General features: G+C 33.0%; 1 protein-coding gene across 1 annotated transcript; it reads right to left on the bottom strand.

Moving 5' to 3' along the window:
* Positions 1-4,554: 4,554 nt before the first annotated feature.
* On the bottom strand, positions 4,555-6,195 carry LOC133178250 (E3 ubiquitin-protein ligase TRIM71-like). Its single transcript, XM_061312994.1, has one exon. It carries the CDS (start codon positions 6,193-6,195, stop codon positions 4,555-4,557), a length of 1,641 nt encoding a protein of 546 aa, XP_061168978.1.
* Positions 6,196-20,172: the final 13,977 nt, after the last annotated feature.

The following is a 20,172-nucleotide window of genomic DNA, read 5'->3' as shown; positions in this document are numbered from 1 at the left end:
TTTCATAAAAATCCTTACAAACAAAGAAATATAGCGGGCTCCAGTAAATGCTCAACCAAGCCTCTTTCTTTACTCCTCACTAAAATATTTACTATAATGAAGGAGAAACTTCAGGAGTACTGTACAACAGTATATTCGAGAAGTGGTGTAAATCAGATGTGGATACTTAAAAACTCCAAAGAACTTTTGGAAAATTTGAAATCACAAAATTTTACTAAAATCAATAGCATCAAAACGTACGATTTTTCAACACTTTATACAACCATTCCCCACGATAAATTGAAGTCCAGGCTTTTTGACATCATAGACAGCTGCTTTTTCAATAAAAATGGAACTCGTAAATATACTTATCTTGTCATTGGTCATTTACAGAATTATTTTGTTAAAAAGCACTCTGATTGTACACACAAGTACACTGAAGTTGATATTAAAAGATGCTTGAGTTTTTGATTGACAACATCTATGTACCGGGATACATCGTATCGACATAAGAATGGAAATAATCATTGTTTATTGACAATACGTCGTCGATATATCTAAATGTCGAGTTGAAGGCCACAGCAAGAGTTCTCTTCTTTTCACCGTGACACGTATAAGATTTTGAACAAATTCTGCTTCATATGAATAAAAAAAATAGAACTGCTAATAACGGGACGTAATTGGTGCCCATGGGAGTTCCAATAGATTGTTGGAAGACCTGGTCTCCAAAAACCACATAGATATTGTCAATTAGAAACACAAGCATTTTTTTAATACCAGCTTTGAAGTACTTGTGTGTACAATCAGAATGTTTTTAACAAAATAATTTTGCAAATGAACAAAGGAATTAAGTGGAAATCTGCAGTAAATGACACAATTTGAAGTAGATTATGAAATTCTTAACATTATATTAGACCAAGATAAAGTAATTAAACTTTTATTTGCATGTATTTTCCCGATGTTAGTAGAATCATTGATTTCTGTTCACTTGTCCTTCATTGTCTCTGAACATTTTCCTGGAGAAATACGGCAGGTACCCTATGTTGAAAATGAACTAGATAAACTCAGTATGTACAACTTTATAATTTATATAATACAATTTTCTCAAAGTCAAAAAACTTTTTTTCATTAATGTTTAGAGCTTCCTTAAATTAAGTTCGCAGCAGGCCCATGCTTCGATAAATTTTGAGCGGTCCTTCATACAGGCTTTATAACTATTAAAAAAGGACTTGACTTTGCCAATATAATTTACCCTGTATATATACCGTGTGAAATTTCTATTGAAGTAATCAAAAGCTTTACAATAATCGACAAAACAACAGTACAATCTCTGCTGTTCTTCTTAATATCTTGTTTATAATGAGTGTCTGTAATACAAAAATTACATCAACAGGCCTGGTACCAGTTTAACCCCAAATTGTCTGTAAAATAATACTGTTAACAGTATAACAATGGTTATTTCCATTCTTATGTCGATTTGATATTTCCCAGTGAGCTTGAAATAAAAGATACCACAGTCTGACACAGCTGTTTCATATTTGGATATTTTACTGGAAAAAGACGTTAATGGTAATCTAACAACCAAGCTTTATGATAAACGTGATGACTTTAACTTTTCAATCGTCAACCTTCCCTTACTTATGCAGCAATATACCTTCATCACTTGCATACGGGGTTTATATCTCTCTGTTGATTCGATACGCAAGAGCATGCTCTACATATGAACAATCGATACAATGACCTTGTCAGCAAATACAATTTATCAATAAGTCAAATACTGACTGACGTTTTTCATACTAATTGTTAGGTAATTATTTACACACTGAATTGTCGACGGATTTTTCCGTTATTTCCAGATCATGACAAGGAGCACACGGCAGGTGTGAACGGTCGGCAAGGGATGTTCACTCCTCCATGGCACCTGATCCCACCTCTGATGTTTGAGAGGTCCGTGTTTGCTTTGCTCCAAAATTTGTATTGTTTAATGGACTTTTGAGCTTGAATACTGTTCGTTACCTCCATTGTACTAGTACTAGTGTTATTCAATGCCTGTTATTCTGAAAAATTAATTTGTATGATGCCTTTTGAAATTCATTGCATTATGAGTAAGAAAAAATATCCTTTTATGGTGCTTTGATAAATAAATTACATTCTACTCATTTAATAGGTGGCAGATCCAGAAATTTCAGAACGGAGGAGAGAGAGAGGGGGATTCTAGAATGGTTTTTTGACAAATCAAAAACCGAAAATCGCCCATCCTTGAAATACCTATTTGTGGGGAGGGGGTACAGGAGATCCGGCCTTTTTCAACATATGAGAAGAAGTCTTCTGTTGGTGGCCTTTAATTCTATGTAATGGGATACATCCATGACGTTTTATCAATTTACAATAATTACATTAAGTCGAATTCATACTGAAATAGTTCGATATATCCTACTGAACTCGAATAAAAAACACAAGGGTACCGGATTATGATACAACTGCTTCTTATTTCTTCATATTATGATATTCTATTAGAGAAGGACATGAATACCAGACTAAGAACTAAACTTTATGTTAAACATGATGAATTCAGTTTTTTCATATGACGCAGAATTTATTCAAAAAACTTCTACATGAAAAGAAGAAGTCTCTTGCTCTGACCTTCAATTCGACGTTGAGATATATATATCGACGACATTTTATCAATTAACAATATTTATATTCATTCATACGCTGATTGGATATATATCCCTTTGAACTAAGTAAGAGACAACCCATGAGTTTGACATATGCTTTTAAATTCTATATATTTTACTAGAGAAAGACGTTAATGGTAAACTAACAACTCAACTTTGTGATAAACCTGAGGACTCAACTTTTCTATCGTCAACTCCCCTTACCTATATGAAGCAATATACCGTTATCACCTGCATATGACGTTTACGTTTCCCAGTTGATTCGATACGTAAGAGCATGTTCTACGTACAAACATTTTCTAAAACGAGGCTAGCTACTGACATATAAGTTGATGATACAGGGATATCAATGGTCCCGTATAAATTAGTCAACATTTAATTGCCTACGGATTTTTCTGTTTACCCAATCATGGCAAGGAGTTCACGACGGGTGTGACCGGTCGATAGGGGATGACTCTTCCATGGCATCTGATCCCACTTCTGATGTTTTTGGAGGCCTGTGTCTGCTCTGTTCCCAATTGTATAACTGTTCCAGTGCAAAGGACTCTGAGCTTGATTACATTTTCATATTCCATGTTATTGTAGCAATGTACCACTATCACCCGCATCTAGGATTTATGTTTCACAATTAATTAGATACATAAGAGCATGTTATTTGAACGAATAATTTCTAAAACGATGCAGGCTACTGACAAACAAGTTGGTGATGTAAGGGTATCTACAATCTCGCTTAAAGCCAACATTTTGAAAATTCTATGGTCAACATATTGACCTTGTTTGCAAATTTAATCTGTCGTTATGTCGAATGTTGAATGACATCTATCATACACATTGTTATGTCATTACGTATTTTCATACTGAACAGAATATGGATTTCTCCGTTTACCCGATCATGACAAGAGTGTAACTGATCGATAGGGGGAGCTTACTCTTCCATAAACCTGATCTCACCTCTGATGTTAACTGTTCCTAAAGCCAAATTGAGCTTCATTAACCAATTCTACATCATCAGTAAAGTTATTCAGCAGCTCGCATCACTTTTCCCATACATGTACAACTTGATAACATAAATTTGTCAATAATTTCAAGGAAGGGTGGGGTCACCCTTGTTTTTGTATATTGGTTTTACAACGTCATCAGTTAATTAGGTCATTCCTTAGGGACAATTCCAGTATCAAAAATCAGTTTTCTGTGTCCCATTTATACTGACTAGTATTGAAATTATCAAGCGATTGATCGGTTGAATGAGGTTCTATTTTCTGGCTTGTTTATAAAAAAGCGTAAACTGTCCCAAGTTATGTTATATCGTATAACAAGGGTTAAAATAAGCTTCATTCCTTATAATTTAATTTCAGTGTAGACAATAAGACAATTTTCCCTCAAAAATGGCTTCAAATTGAGCATATTTTAAAAGTAACGTCAAGCGGAGTAATACGTTTTTGACGTAACTCATTGTGACGTAGGCAACTTATGTTATACGATATATCCAATCAAATGATATGTTGCAACTAAAATTAAATTATATGTAAATGGACAAGGGGCATCATAGTATCAATAACACAAAAGCATGAATATAATTGGAAAAAAACCCAATTAGAACAAATATACACTACCGATTAAATAATTTATTATACTACTTTTAAAAGTTAGTTTTCATAAATATTTTTATGCAGAAAGTACAACGCCAGTTCCTACATGATTGTATGAGAGTTATACATGTTAGGCTTTATCACCTTGAAATGCTGTAATCTCAGTACGTATTGTAGCATATACGTTCATATTTCAAAACAATCAATCTACTTTTGATTTGTTAATTAATTTTAAAACCACCAATAACTATCAGCAATATAACTTTTATCTTAATAGAGACTTGTCAAGAATTTCAGTAAATAAATGTCTAAGATAAATACTTTATTATCTTCACTTTTCCACTTCTTCCCTCAGCTACAAAGAGTTCGGCACTCGAGCTTACGGATAAACCAAAAGGACACTCCAGAAAACTAGATAAAATGCAAAGGAACTGACCATTGCTATCAATGATATGAACACAATGGTTGTTTGGATCCGCTATCAAAATATGTCCTTTACCATCAGTAGCAATGCCGAATGGTCGAAATTCTCTCTTAGTTCCTGTCAACAGACCACGATATTGAAATTGCAGTTTTCCGGCATGGTTGACAACAACAACTGCTCCTACATCAGAGTCCGCCACACAAATGTCTCGATTTGTGTTTTCCGTTAAGTATTTCACTCGTTTACCACAGGAATAAAGAGGTTGTCCATTATCATTAAACTGGATTGTTTGTAGCAACTTTGACCCTGAAAAGCGGAGTACTTTCGCCTGAGATTTATCAGTACTGACTACAACAACTAAGAGCTCACCTGAAACTGTGATACAAATGTTCAATGGATGCCACTGTAAAAATTTAACAAGCTCCTCCTCTTTACCATTTTTCACAATATAAACAGTTTGTGATAGCCCACTGGAAAAAGCAATGTCACCATCTCTTGTGACAGCTATATCATTAGGGTATTTACATAATTTGGTATCAATTGTTTTTTGTTTTAGACCCTGAATGTCAAAGCTGTTTATATTGCTACCCTCCCCACTAACCCAAACCTCATCCTTTCGACCAACAGCACAGCTACGAAGTCTTTTGTAACCTGTATTGATAATATTGTTTAAGACAGGTTCTTGGAGAATTTCATTATCTTTGGGGTTTTGTAGCATGTATTCATCTTCTTCTTTAATATAGGATTTTGTCAAAATCCCAAATTGTTTGTAAAGGTCGTTGCTATTAATATCTTGAGGCACAAACATTGGTTTTATAGTAACGAGCTTTTGAGGCACCTTACTGTACTTTTTAGACTTTGAAATAAAATACCGTGATAGACTGTTAGAGAGAAGAATGTTTTGAGTTTCTTCTGTTGCTTCATTTATCTCCAAGATAGTACTCACAATGTCTTGTAAATTGACCCTTAAAGCTTGCAGATGTAAATCTCTCATTGATATTATTTGCTTTTTGAAGATGTCTCTGATGATATTAATTTCTCTATGCCATTCGTCTGCCTGTTTCACAACTCCTTGTATTATATCCTCATATTCTTCCATTAAAGATATCATCCTATTTTTGATATCCTTCCCAATAAAGGCATAAGTAGGGAATATAATGTTTTTCATTTTATCCAAGTCACTTTTTATAGAATCTTGTTTAGACTTAAATACTTCATACAAACTTTTGAATCCATGTCTTTTGTGTTTTTCAGAGATGATACAGCTTAAACACACTGGTATGTCACAGTCTTCACAATACATATCACATCTAGAATTGTCATGGATCTTGCAATCTGGAAACTTTGGAGATGTTTTCTTGGAGTTATATGAGACTATCTTGTGGTTGTCGTAGCCATCATAAATATGTTCTCCAATACAGGCTTTGCAGAGGTTGACATGACAAATCTCGCAGATATGCAGAACTTTAGCAGTTTCACATGCCTCACAATGCAGCACGTCTTGTCCACTATATCTTGGATCCATTTTGTTTCACACTGAAAAATAATAAAGGAGATGAAATATATACATATGTATAGAGGTATACATATATATACATGTATATACCAGATTCAGTTTTGTGGATCAGGGAGTGCGTACTCCCATAGGATTTCCTGTGTTATTAAACTGACATAGTAATTTATGCCGAAAATTAAATTACCACATCCAAGGAAAAGACTTCTTGTTATGACACGAGGAAAAGTCATGTTTACTAGTATGTATACTTGACATTCCCTCTCGAAATGCTCGTATATACTTTAAAGACATACAAAAAGGGTATGTGTTGTGATAGAATAAATTGATGAGCAATAAGAGCAATGGCGACCATTCCTAATCAATATGACAAGTACATGAGGTTGGATTATTTTTCTTATTACTTCCTGTTTATAGTTACCGGGAAATTTAAATATCTGTAGTTTTACTAATCAATGTTTAAGCTTTTGTTTTTTTTAAAACATCGTTAAGACATCCATTTATCAGTGCCATGCAGACAATATCACGAAACTTACCAGCGGTAGCACCCAAAGAGTTCCCTGTCAGCTCAGAAACGTCCATGTTGTTACACGTAGCAAATCTTTCTGGATCGATAAAAGAATTCCTGTGCTCTGTAAGTCGCTTGCATTCCGAATAAGTGACTCAAAAACTCTGAAAGCATTTAAAGCAATCTTGAAACATTTCTTTTATGTGCTGATAATTTTATTAATTAAGATTTAATCATGCATTTCAATTTTTAATAAATAAGGTATCCTTTTTAAGCAAATACGTATTGTCAGGTGTTCAAATCCCATCAAACCCGAAAGGCATTATGGTAGATTTGATCATGTACCAACTTGGGACCCTTTCACAGACGAACTTACAAATAAGACTAAAAACTTGAGTTGAATGTAAAATCCTAATTAATGATTCTGTTTAAATTTCATACATACAATATCTTTTTAATTCTTTTTAAAAAGATCTCCAGACAAGTTTTAAATCAATGTACAATAGAAAGTTATTGCCATATCTAAATTTTGGTCTTAGTCGTAAGTTCTTTTGAAAAACTGGCCCCATTATTTATATCCCGACATTGAATCCAAAATGATATCTTTTTACTTATATTTACATTTGTGCCTGATTCATAATAAATATTTAAGCACATGAAATGATTATTAAAATATGAAATTATTTTTCAAAACCTTAACGAAACCAGTTGAACACGTCGACTACTTTCCCTTATGCAACAGTAATTGAGCAATATTTTTCTTTCACTGTAGAGATACATACTGCAAAAAAATACTGTTATATAAGAGATGTTATTTACAGATTATATAAATATTATGTTTTATTTGTTTTATTCTTCTTATTGATACCATTTTAAAATTTTCATCAATTTTACTCTTCATTTGTAATTTTTTGTGTTTAAATTCATTCACTTTAGTTAAAGTGCCTTAGGGTATCTTGTTAAATTTTGTGCTATGCAATTTATTTTATTCTTATGTATATTGTAGTGAAAAAAATCTTTTTGCTAAACAAACTCTTTTTCCCCTCAATAAAGCTAAAATAAAATTTAAAAAAAAAAAAAAAGAACAACTGTCACATCTCAATCGTTAAAAAAAGTTTTCCATGAACGGTATATATTTTTCATTATGGGTAAAAATAAATGTTTATTTTACCCATGATGCAAATAATTTTACTTTAAAGTTTTATTCTAATAGTTATTACATTAAAGGTTGCAACAGTGTTGATTGTTATACCCGATTTGTCACTAGGAAATTCGTGTATATTGATATACATGCATGTTAAAAGTAAATTCCAGCCAGCATCGTGTCCTTTGAGTTGTCTTTCTTTTTACTTTTTTTCTAAAGGTACATGAGCAATTTTTTTCTTAAAAAAATGCACAGCTTGCCTTGGTGTCATTTGACAATTTTTTATAAGAAACAATTCAAGATTTTTTCCATTGATCAAAAAATCTTATTTTTGCTGTTTTTACTCTTTTTCTTGACAATGTGATCTCAAGAGAATCAATATAAAACTAAAGAGAAAAGAAATCATTGAATATTTTTCATTGGTTTGTTGTCTGATTACAGCTAGTGCAAAATTTCTATTGAATTTGATACATCTCTTATATAGGGAGACTATAAACAGCGTTACTCAAATGGGCACCCTGGTAAAGACGAGCCTTTTAACAGACGGACACAAAAATTCTACCTGTGGGACTTCATAATTGCATTGGATAATTAAAGATATTAATGTTTCATTCGCTTTCACTAATCTAGCAATAAAATATTAGAGAAAATTTTTCTTCCTAATGGACAACATGACATGAACTTGAAAATAAGAGGCCCAAGGCTCACAACACTAACCCCAATCGCGTTGATTTTTTAAATAATCTTTTGTTTTCAACTGACCCTTAGATATCTTTCTTTTTACATCATCCATTAATATAGTGAACATGAAGAATGTCAATTGCAACATAAATGATAATGAATTTTGTAACAGACTTTTAAATTGATTTATTTTATCTATTTAAGTGATAACCTAAATTTGATTAATATTTATTTTCTTTGTGCATGTAGTCCAAACGCCCAGAATATTCGCCATCGGATAAAAATGGATAAACTCTGTGATTTCACAATAAACCAAAGTAATTAGTGGGGACATTGGAATTTGGTATCTTAAAGCCTAAAATTTCTTAGATTAAACAAGCTTGAATGCAAACACAGACCCCCCTTCAAAGGAAATATGTATTTGAGGCTGAAACAGCCAACCCCTTACACTGGGGCATAGTTTCTTAAGAATTGTCTTTAGTATATGTACAGCAATAGACGCTTACAGTCTGAAAGAGATCAATATCTTCACAGGGTCAAATCAAAACAAAAAAAAAATATTTGAAATTATGTATGACATATCACCAAAATCTACTATTATCCTTTAAAAGAAATTAAAAAAAGATTTATTCTCAATTATTCTTTCAATGAAAGAAGTGAAGATAACGAACAGTGAAATCAAATCAAATCCTTCAAATGTATCAATATTTACAATCCCTGAATGGTCCACAAATTTACAATAGAACTCTTTACAAATTCTTTCCAAACTGGAAAAAATGAAATGTTCTAATAAAAACATGTTACATTCTTAATTTCCTACAGATGTTCCCCAATTGTTGCATCCATAAGTTTTAATTATAAACAAACTCTACAATACCTAGAGATTGATATAATTAAGGAATAACTGTCTTATTTTTTGGATTCATGATGTGATCAATCGAGTGGCTTGCGTGATAATTTGCATAAACGCCGAAGGCGTTTATGCATAAAATTATCACGCAAGCCAATCGATTGATCATCGTCATGAATCCAAAAAATCTGACAGTTATTCCTTATATTTACATGCTCCTGATTCTGCAAAGTCCCGTGCTAATAGCCCCGCTTCTGTCTCTATTTGTCCCGCCCCGCACGTGATTTTTTGTTAACCTCGCCTATCGATGAACCAGTAGATTTATCTAGAAATAAAGTATTTTTACAATTTGTAATTTTATCTCGGACAAAGACATTGGAAATGTAAATATAATAAAATAAAATAAAATCCTCCAAAGTGTTTTGTTCTTCCTCTTCTTTCAACTATAGTCCAGCTGGACATATCATTATTGGTAATGAAAGTATAGTTCAAAAAGATGACATAAAAACAATCATTTTAATTAAAAGGTCCTAAATTCAGGAAGCCCAGATCTTTAAAATGGCAACAGAACCTCATTTCTATTATGAATTCCTTCAAGGAGTATTCTAGATGATGGTCTAAGTATGAAGACCTTGATACTCTGTCAGAATGGATAAAGCGTTTTATAAATATATTTAAGATTCACATTAGCAATTTAAAGGGCAAAATGCGAACAATCTGTAATGGTTATTGGAAACTGAAAACGCAAAGAAGACCCAGATGTAAGGTTAGAATGGAATAACCTGTCCTCCCTTAAGCTTAAAGTAGACTAGTCCAAAGGGTATATATAAGACTGCATTGAGAGATTCAGGGTCTTTTGTGGAATGCAGAGCTGCAGTTAAGTGGAAGCAGGAGAAATTTGGGTAAGAATAACGGATAAGAGAAAGGGTAAAATAAAAGAAATAGGTTTGCACCAGTGACAAGAATCTCGGGGAATTGAGGCGAGATACTGGGGGCTGTAGATCTGAATAAGAACGAAACTCCTAGTGTCCGCTATCAATAGGAACCTGGGGCAAGGTACACGGTGTTAAGTCTAACAGTTACCAAGTCATAAGAATTCATCCCACATTATATATTCTTTGATTAAATATAATAGAAAAACCCAGATAGGTTTAAGAAAAATTATTATACTGTACATAGTCAAATTATTAGATCATAAACTCAGGTAGAGTAAGAGAAAAATTCATCCCCTGAGAACCCTACGCAGGGGTACACGTTACAAATCTATCCTTCCGTTTTCTGTAGACAGAAAGTGATATATGAATTAGAAAGACTACATGAAAAACATATTTTGGTTGTTGCTGAGAAAGCTTGTAACAATATAGTCTTTGTTTATAAGGCTTATTATTACAACCACAGTTTTAAAAGAACTGAGTTTTGATTCCACATCTGTAATCCACCCTTTACTCACATTCCGTTTAAAAAGATGAAATTCTTCAAAATCACTTTTCAGTTTTAACTACTTTTTTTCCCTTCCAGTCAATGGAAGTGTGTTTGATTAACCGTACCTATACTGGATTCCAAAACTTCATAAAAATTCTTACAAACAAAGATATATTACAGGATCCAGTAAATGTTCAACCAAGCCCCTGTCCCTACCTCTCACTAAAATATTAGCTGCTGAGAAGGAGAACTTCAGACTATTGTGCCATAGCATATTCTAGAAGTGATGTAAATGAAAGGTGGATTCTAGACAACTCCTAAGAACTTTTAGAAACTTTAAAATCTCAAAACTTTTTAACAATCTATAGCATCAAAACAAATGAATTTTTCACGCTTGTTAAAACCATTCCTTGTGATAAATTAAAGAACAGGCCTTGAGCCCATAAACTGAGAACAGACCTAAGTCAAAATTTTGATTTTGAATATCTTGAGTTTTATTTAACATACATACATAAAATTTTGCAGGTTAGTATAACATTCCAGTATAAACGTATGATAAAAATTTTGTTCTGTTATCAAAATTATTTCCAAAGTTATTTGGATTTGAAATTTTGACTAAAGTCTATTCTCAATATATGGATTTGGGGCCAGGCTGTTTGACCTCATAGACGCTTGCTTCCTCAATAAAAATGGTACTCGTCAATTTTCATGTCTTGTGATTGGTCATCTATGAAATTTCATTGTAAAAGCTGAACACGATTCGTAAAAGGAATGTGTCCGCCATATTCGATTGGACTCTCGCTATATCTGAGGGCCCCTATATAAAGCCGCTGATTTGGTCACTGTTCAGTGTAATCAATCGCCACCGGTGTAGGACGTATGCTATACAAGACTCGGTAGCGACAAAATATAACTGTGTACCTATTCTAATGCAGGAGAGATAGATGTCAAAGAAACTTACAACAGTTGCACAGGTCAGTGCAGAATACAAACACTTGTAAATACACGTAACTGCATTAAAATGTAAACAAAGGTAGTGCAAGATAACCAGCACGAACACAGGTCGCCATTCCACGCCGATACCCGTGACAATAAAGCAGTCAGATGTAACGAATGCGAAGAGTATACTCGGTGCTGATATCGTAGATAGTAATATCGAAAATGGCGTATGCCTATTTACGAGTCGTGTTAAGCTTTAAAAATCATTCTTATTCTACACACGAGTACTGTGAAATTAGTATTATGAAAATGCTGGAGTTCCTCATTGACAGTATATATGTAATCTTTGAAAACACGGTTTTCCAATAATCTCTCGGAATTACGATGGACACTTATTGTGCTCCTTTATTAGCCAACCTGTTTTATATTCCTATGAAACAGAATTTATTCAAAAACTCTTGCTGTGGCCTTCTACTCAACACATTTAGATGTATCGACGACGTTTTATCAATTAACAGTAGAGTTACTTTCATTCATATTTTGACTCGATAAATTCTATTGTTTGTTTGTTTGTTTGTATGTTGTTTAACGTCCCTCTCGAGAATTGTTCACTCGTATGGAAACGCCACCACTTGCCGGTGGAGAGCTGCAAATTTTGTCCTATACTCGGCACTCAGGGCCATTGAGTAGTGAGGGATCTTTTCCGTGCCAGCACCTACTGCAACACGAGACCTCGGTTTACACGGTCTCATCCGAAGGACCGGTCTCCTCGTCCCACAGTGGGATTCGAACTCGCGACGTAAGGATCAACTCCTTACGCCGCGACTCTAGAGCAGATGCTCTAACCACTGCGCCACGCGGGCGGCGATCACTGTTCGTTATCTTCACCTTTTACATTGAATAAACGCAGCATTTGTCTTAAATATGAGCTTTTGTTATTCTTTGCTAGAATGCTCAGCATAAAATCCTTAACCCAATCCTGTGGTGCCCCTTAATGACAAATATTTTTTTTGTCCTGAAATCATGTCAGCAAAGTGATTTTAACTTCTTGCGACATGGAGGAATAACACATGATGAATTTCTTTGAAAAAAGTATATTAAAATTGCAAGTTTAAGGTCATTTTTATAATAACTGTCATGATCATCGATGATGTATACTGTATATTCGGGTATCTCAATTTTTAAAAGCATTGGCTTAGCACACTACAGATCAGCTGGTCTATCCCTGCCGGGGTATTAAATTTCTCTCCCGTGATTTGACACTTCGCGGGTATGTTAAGGCTACACCCAGAGAATCCTACTTGCCTTTACAATATGACGTCATAGTAAGCTGTATGACGTGAACTTTAGAAATAGTGATTTCTTAATATCTATCTTTAAAGTTTAATTTCAGGTCCAAGAAAAGAATGGAATCATTCAAAACATAATATAAACTAAATCTTGTCGTTTTTGGGTGGTATAAATAGCTAGTTTTTTAGCACGGGGGTTAAATACCAAACCCATGACGTCATAACTATTGACCAAATATTTGCCGAGTGAAATTAAAGGTGACGAGAATTCATGTAAACAAATATATGAAATGGGAGTTTTAAGGCATATACCGTGAATGTTATGTGTGATTCATGAGGAATTAAAGATTAAGAACCAGGTACGCTGATATATTCTTATCATGTTTTCTTATAATGAACACAGTCAGTGCTTTGAAATCCCGATCAGCCGTTCCTCTGTCGTTCTATAACAAAGATGCAAAAGTTCAACACTACGCCGCATACTTTGAAATATAATTTTTGTTTGTATCGAAAGCTTGTATTCTATAGTACTTGGAAAGTGCTGCTAGAATCGTGTGGTACGTTAACATGAATCGATAAAATTCCTTGATCGTATGTATAAAATGTAAAAATTTTTGTAAAGTTTCATGCGAAACTTTGGAATATTTTTTTCTGTGTCAGGAGAGTAGGATTCTAGCAGCACTTTTCATGGCCCAGTGATGTTTTTACATAATTATTTTCACTAAAAGAAATGAATTATCACCGGGGTAGTGTTGAACTTTTCACTTTTTCATTAAGGCAATTTTTCTATTTATAGACGTCACGTGATGACGTCGTAGTGGAGTGCTTCTTTTAGCCTAAGACTCAATGACGTCTATACAATGGATAATAATAGTAAATGTTTTATCTATGGCTTTTCCGATTTATCAATGTTACATTTTACGAAAAAAGTCTAAATTCGCCGAAATATGATCTGGGTACTGCCTTAACATACCTGCGTTACTATCCTATTTTGAAGTCTGTATATTTTGAAGTAAATGATATTAAAAGATATACGTTTAATAAATCATACGTGAAGTTATTCCTGGCGTTTTATATGTTCTTAATAAACATGTAATCTAATATTTACATTGTATATTTGTTCAGTAAGTTAAAAAACCTCTCTTACAATGAACATTTGTATTTATAGGACTTAGATTATTGCTCCCTCTTGAGATTCTTTGAAAATCAAAAATCATAGTTTTCGGTCACTTATCCATAGTTAACGATTTATGATTTATATTTGATAGCCGTTGATATACATGTACTTATAATTTACAGTTAACTCTGTGGTAGAAATACAAACCATATAAACTTTGCTTAATATTGCTACCGGAAATTAACGTTGAAAACCATAATTCACACTTGTAAACTACGTTAAAAAAGTATAGGAAAACGATGTTTTAGAGAAAATCAAAAACTAGCGATAGAACATTAGACGTAAGTTATTCATATGTATTTCTATTATATAAATAAATTATTCAAGATTTAATTTTCATATACTTCAAGCAACATACTATCTTATTTATCATTATTTTTATCAAAGTTGTGTAGTTGTTTTCTTTCTTATTCTCAAAGGAATGAGAAGGTTCATCTGACATTCCAAACATTTTTTCTTTATACACACTAAAGATCAATTTGGATATAAGGACATTTTGTTATTTATAAAATTAAAAAAAAAGTGTCCTAGTTTGGAAATATGAGAAGGAATATAACTTCCTCTATGACTACGAAGTTTTGGACAAAAAATTGACAAATCATTAAGTCATTAACAATGACACTCAACTCATCAGCAGACATGTAAGTATTAAAAGTATTTTTGTCAAAAGTTTCCATTAATAGAATATTGATTGTTCATCACTAAATTGTTATGGTAGATGAATCCAATTATTTGCAACTGTTCAAAAATTCTTTATCAGTGCATTGGGTATGCAACATATATCAGAGGCACTGTTTATTGGTCTGTGTCGAAAAGTTGGTACTTCAGAAATGATAGCTATGAGGAGAGAAATACAGGACATCGACGAAAAAGTTCGAGAGCCATTGATCAGAGTCTTTGGTACTTTGCGCAGTGGAAGCTCGAGAGAAGGATTCAGACTAAAAGGATCGGATTTTGATTGCATGAATTGGCCAAAGCAATACAAAGTGATTTGGGAATTGTTTCAGACTCAGTATTACAACAGACATACACTTATTTTCGCTGACTGCTCTGATAGTCCGCCAGGATTCGCTTTACTTCGACTTTTATCACCATGTATACACGAATTCTTTAAAGCAGCATGTATAAAAATGAATGGTAAAGTGTACATATCTAGTTGCAAAAGCAAAGAGATAACTTGTTATCATATAAGGAAAGTTAGTGGGAATTATTTTTTTCTACATGGACCCTGTGCAAGTGGAGTGAACGAGGGTGAGGAATTGGATATTGCCTGCTGTTTTGTCAGTGACTTTTGGCCTCCGTCTGCCTCTTCTTGGATTGACAGATGCCACACATGGCCTAATTCGCATGTTGTTCAAGAGATAGTAAAGGGGGGATGTCACTTTGTTGCGATAGGACACAAACTTGGAAATCATGAAGATGAAGAATGGAGAATTTCGTTTTCTTTGGCAGAGCAAAAACTTGTATATGAAATGAACCATAGTCAGTTTCTCGTATATGGACTGCTTAAGATTTTAGTAAAGGAAATTTTTCACCAAATATTGGGGGATGAAGGTAAATTACTGTGTTCATACCACATGAAGACAGCAGTTTTCTGGGTAATTCAACAAAATACGATACCCTTTTGGTGTCCACAAAATCTCCTGGAGTGTTTTTGGGTCTGCTTTAAATTGATTCTAAAATGGGTATACGAGGGAGTATGTCCTAACTTCTTCATACCAGAAAACAACATGTTTCTTCATAATATATATGGTGAAGCACAAAAAAAATTATTCAGTAGTCTATTTGCGCTTTATCAGAGGGGAGTAGCGTTTCTACTATATAGTCTCTCAATCAGGTCTGACTTTATACCTGCCCTTTATAATTTGAGACTTAACGTTTGTACAAATGAGCGAATGGCGATTTCAGAGACTGAATTTGATGTAGAACTTTTCTCTCAACTAAGTACAATTGATGCAGGACACGAATCAGACCTACTTAGCATTTTGCAATCCCTACATATCGTGGAGCAATTGATAGACTTACCCCTGACAAAGTATCAAGTTATCATGTTACAGAGATATACAGCTAATATGCTTCAAACGATTGCTTTTAAACTACATAGTTTATACCTCAACACAGCTGTAAACAAGCTTGTTTATATCGCCGACAAAATGTCCTGTTATATGGTAAAACTGGCAGCCAAATTTGGATTTATTTCTGACATGTTGTATATAGCCATGTATTATTACAGGACATTGCGATACAAAGAAGCTTTGTCTGTTATAGAGAAGACAAAACTCAAATTAGCACGAGTTTATCTAATGCGTAATAATCAAGTTCACACTGAAAGCTACACAGCGGCCGTAGGGGGAGAATCCTTGTCTACAAAGATGAGAGAGGCTGTAGCAATGCAAATCAAAGTTGACAGTGAATGTCGTTATATCAATGAATTAATACCAGAAATTCAATCAAGTCTACAAAACGGTGTGCGGATATTACATATCAGTGACACTATAATGGTATATATGCTAGAGATCTTGTGCTATATACATATTAACTCAGCGAGGGTGCAAAGAGCTCTAAAACATCTGCTATTCATCGTCCACAATGAACTTGTACCACAGCAAACTAAAGACATATCATGGCAAATTCTGGGAATCTGTCAACAAGTCACTGGGAACCGCCAGGCTGCTCTTTTTTCATACCAACACTCGCTAAGAAAAGAACCATTCCACAAAATACAAACTGCCACATTGATGAGAATACAATCTTTATATTCAGAATTCTGAAGATGGAGAGAGTATAAAATAGTTCAATTGGTTCATCTGACAAGGATCATTTTATCAATTAGGGATGAACCTTATATATATATATATATATATATATATATATATATATATATATATATATATATATATATATATATATATATATATATATATATATATATATATATATATATATATATATATATATATATTAAATTCGAACATGATGCATTGTGCATTGAAGAATATAACTACGCTTTACATGATACCAATATTATGTTCTCGGGACGAGCTATCTAAAATGTTATATCTCAGATAAAAATGCTTCTAATGTTTTGTCATGTTGTATGTTGTACCTACTGTTAATCTCTCATTGATATTATTTAAACTTTTGAAGTTTTGTTTGACTATGTCTTTCGTTTGCCTGTTTCACATTTTTTTTATTACGTCCTCATATTCTTTCCTTCATTCTATTTTTTTAACTATCTTCTTCAATAAAGACATATGCATGCAATATGATTTTTTTTTGTTTTATTCAAGTTACTTAATAAATTTCGATTAAGCTTACATACTTCAGAGAATGGTTCAAATCGATGTCTTTTGTGTTTATGAGAGAATGTACAGTACTGTTTAACTTACCCGATATGTAGAAGATACTCAGTTTCTCAACAAAGTTCTACGAAATGCATGACATTCCAGAGTATCAATAAACATTAGTCCGTCATCGTTACAAGAATATTACATTTTTGAATAAAAAAAAAAAGAAAAGAATTAAGAGATTTGTGACATGTATTTTAAAAGACAAAATTTGATTTAATGACACGTTTTCTTATTTTGTAATCGCATCAATATAACTTTTTAAATGTCAACAAGGCTAAGTCATGAAACTTTGCATATCGAGTCTACTTAACATTATTTTTAATGAAAAAAAAAAACAAATTAGAATTAAAGAAAGGAGACCCGAAATGTTTAAGTGATAATTCAGTGATTCTTTTGTCAAAAACGTTCTCTTCATGAAAAGGCAGACGATAAATCACAATTAGGCATTGAGTCATCAATTCAGAAACAAATTCGAGAAGTCGGGGGCGGGAGATTCTAGTGGCACTGTCTCAAAATTTTGATATATACAAAATTATATGAGTTAATTAGAAGGTATGATTTTGTGATTTTATATTTGCTTTATCCAAGTCGTTGATATGGTGTGATTTTGCTGGGCAGGCCTTCCAATCATAAACCGATAACTAGAAAAAAAAATACAGATGGACAGACATACAAACCCGCCGTGAGCCCTCTGTATTGATCAGATAAAGTGAGTTATCAATATTAAACATTAGTTTAAAAGCGATGGTATGCAACTACTCAACCATAGGACATTTTTGAAAACAAGATCATTATACTATCATGAAATTTGCAAAATCTAACCATAAACTGGTGTGTCGAAGCACTGCAACGTGAACTTATCTTGAGTAGTCCCCTCTGTTTAAAAAAATGTATCGTACTCAGAAATGCTCTTACGTAAAAAACTGGGAGGCATACACAACATATATGCAGGTGATATTGAATTATTATTACATACGGGGGGGGGGGGGGGGGGTTGAGAATGGAAAAGCTGAATTTATCCCGTTTTCCATGTAGGTTTTAAGTTTGACTTCAGCGATTATATTCAGCATGACATTGAAATATCAAACAGATGTTACAGTCCGTAATGTCTTTTATTTCGAGTTCAGTGGGAATGTATCCAATAGACAAATGAATGAAATAAAATATCGTTAATTGATAAAACGTTATCGATATATCTAGGTATCGAATTCAAAATTTCTTCTCATTAAGACGTTTTTGACTTGATTCTACTTCGTAGTGAATACCAACAATTTGTTGGAAAACCTAGTCTCCAAAGGCAACATAGATATTGTCAATAAGAATATTTCTTCAATTTCAGCGTACTTTGGTGTAGATTCAGATTGATTTTAAATAATTTTGAAGATGAAAAATCACACGCTTTGAACATATCAGGGTCCAATTTTTATTGAAGAACTAGTTTTCCATCACAAAAAGAAAGTGTTGAAAAGTCATACGTTATAATGTTACTATTTTTGATATTTTGGAGGAAAATGTGATTGCAAATTTTCTAAAATTTTTTAGATAAGTTATTTTTTGTTCTGAGAATGTCCAATTGATTAACATTACATATTAAATATGTTTTAGATCAGTACGTCTTAAGTTTCTTGTTGTGAGGAGTAAGGGACGATGTAGAGCACTTAATGGATCCTGTAGTCTACCTTTATTTTTTATAAAGTTTTGGACAATAACATGAATCAAGACCTTTTGAACATTTTTTATTGCATAAGAGAGGAGGATTAAAACCTGGTGGAAATGCATGTCATACAGGTAGATATATATATGAAAAGAAATAGACAAAATATTCACACTTCAGTGTGAAATACATATAAATTTTTATCTGCACTTCGGAACTTTCATACCATGTTTTGTACATTTTAAGAACTGGTACTTGAATATCTGTATTATATAATAACCAAAGTTATTAATTATCGACCATTTCTTTAAGTACAGATTTTTTTTTCTTCTCATCAGGGTTTTTCCAGCAAAATTAATGATTAAGAACCCTCTCTACACTGTACACTAAAGAGTTCCGATTCTGTGGTACTTTTCTGCAGTTAGAGAGATTTGCCCTTGGATCTAAATTCAAATAAATTGAAATCTATCGTGTATTTCTTTGTAATCAATTCAAGCGTTCTTAACATTTTAAAAGGCCAAGATGAATTAAAATAACACTTGATTTGCATATATTTTATCCACTGAAGTATACAACAGTGACTTCTGTTCACTGATATTTTGTTGTCTTTGAACATTTTTCCTGGGGGTAAATGCCACGTACCATACATTGAAAATCATATAGATAAGATCAAAATTTACCCCTATATATAATGTAATTTCTCAATGTCCAAAAAATATTTTGCACTGGTGTATAGAGGGTCTTTTATATGTGACCGGACATACAAGGGATTTTGATGTTTTCTAGGAAAGGCCTCTATTGAATTTTACCATATTAAGGTATGCCAACTATATTTGTTTATGTTTGTCTAAAAATTATCTTCTTTGTCAAACAAAGTCAAATGAAAAGGATAAATGGTCTTCAAATAATTATCCCTTGATTTAATGCTACACGAACAAATTTGGATATAAGGAAATTTTGTAATTTATAAAATGG

This window comes from Saccostrea echinata, unplaced genomic scaffold, assembly GCF_033153115.1.
Source record: "Saccostrea echinata isolate AGI-Se365-2 ecotype Australia unplaced genomic scaffold, CSIRO_AGI_Sech_v1 ptg000002l, whole genome shotgun sequence".
In the NCBI taxonomy this organism is placed as follows: Eukaryota; Metazoa; Mollusca; class Bivalvia; order Ostreida; family Ostreidae; genus Saccostrea; species Saccostrea echinata.
Note: the sequence above shows the minus strand (reverse complement) of the source record. Positions and strands in the feature narration are given on the sequence as shown.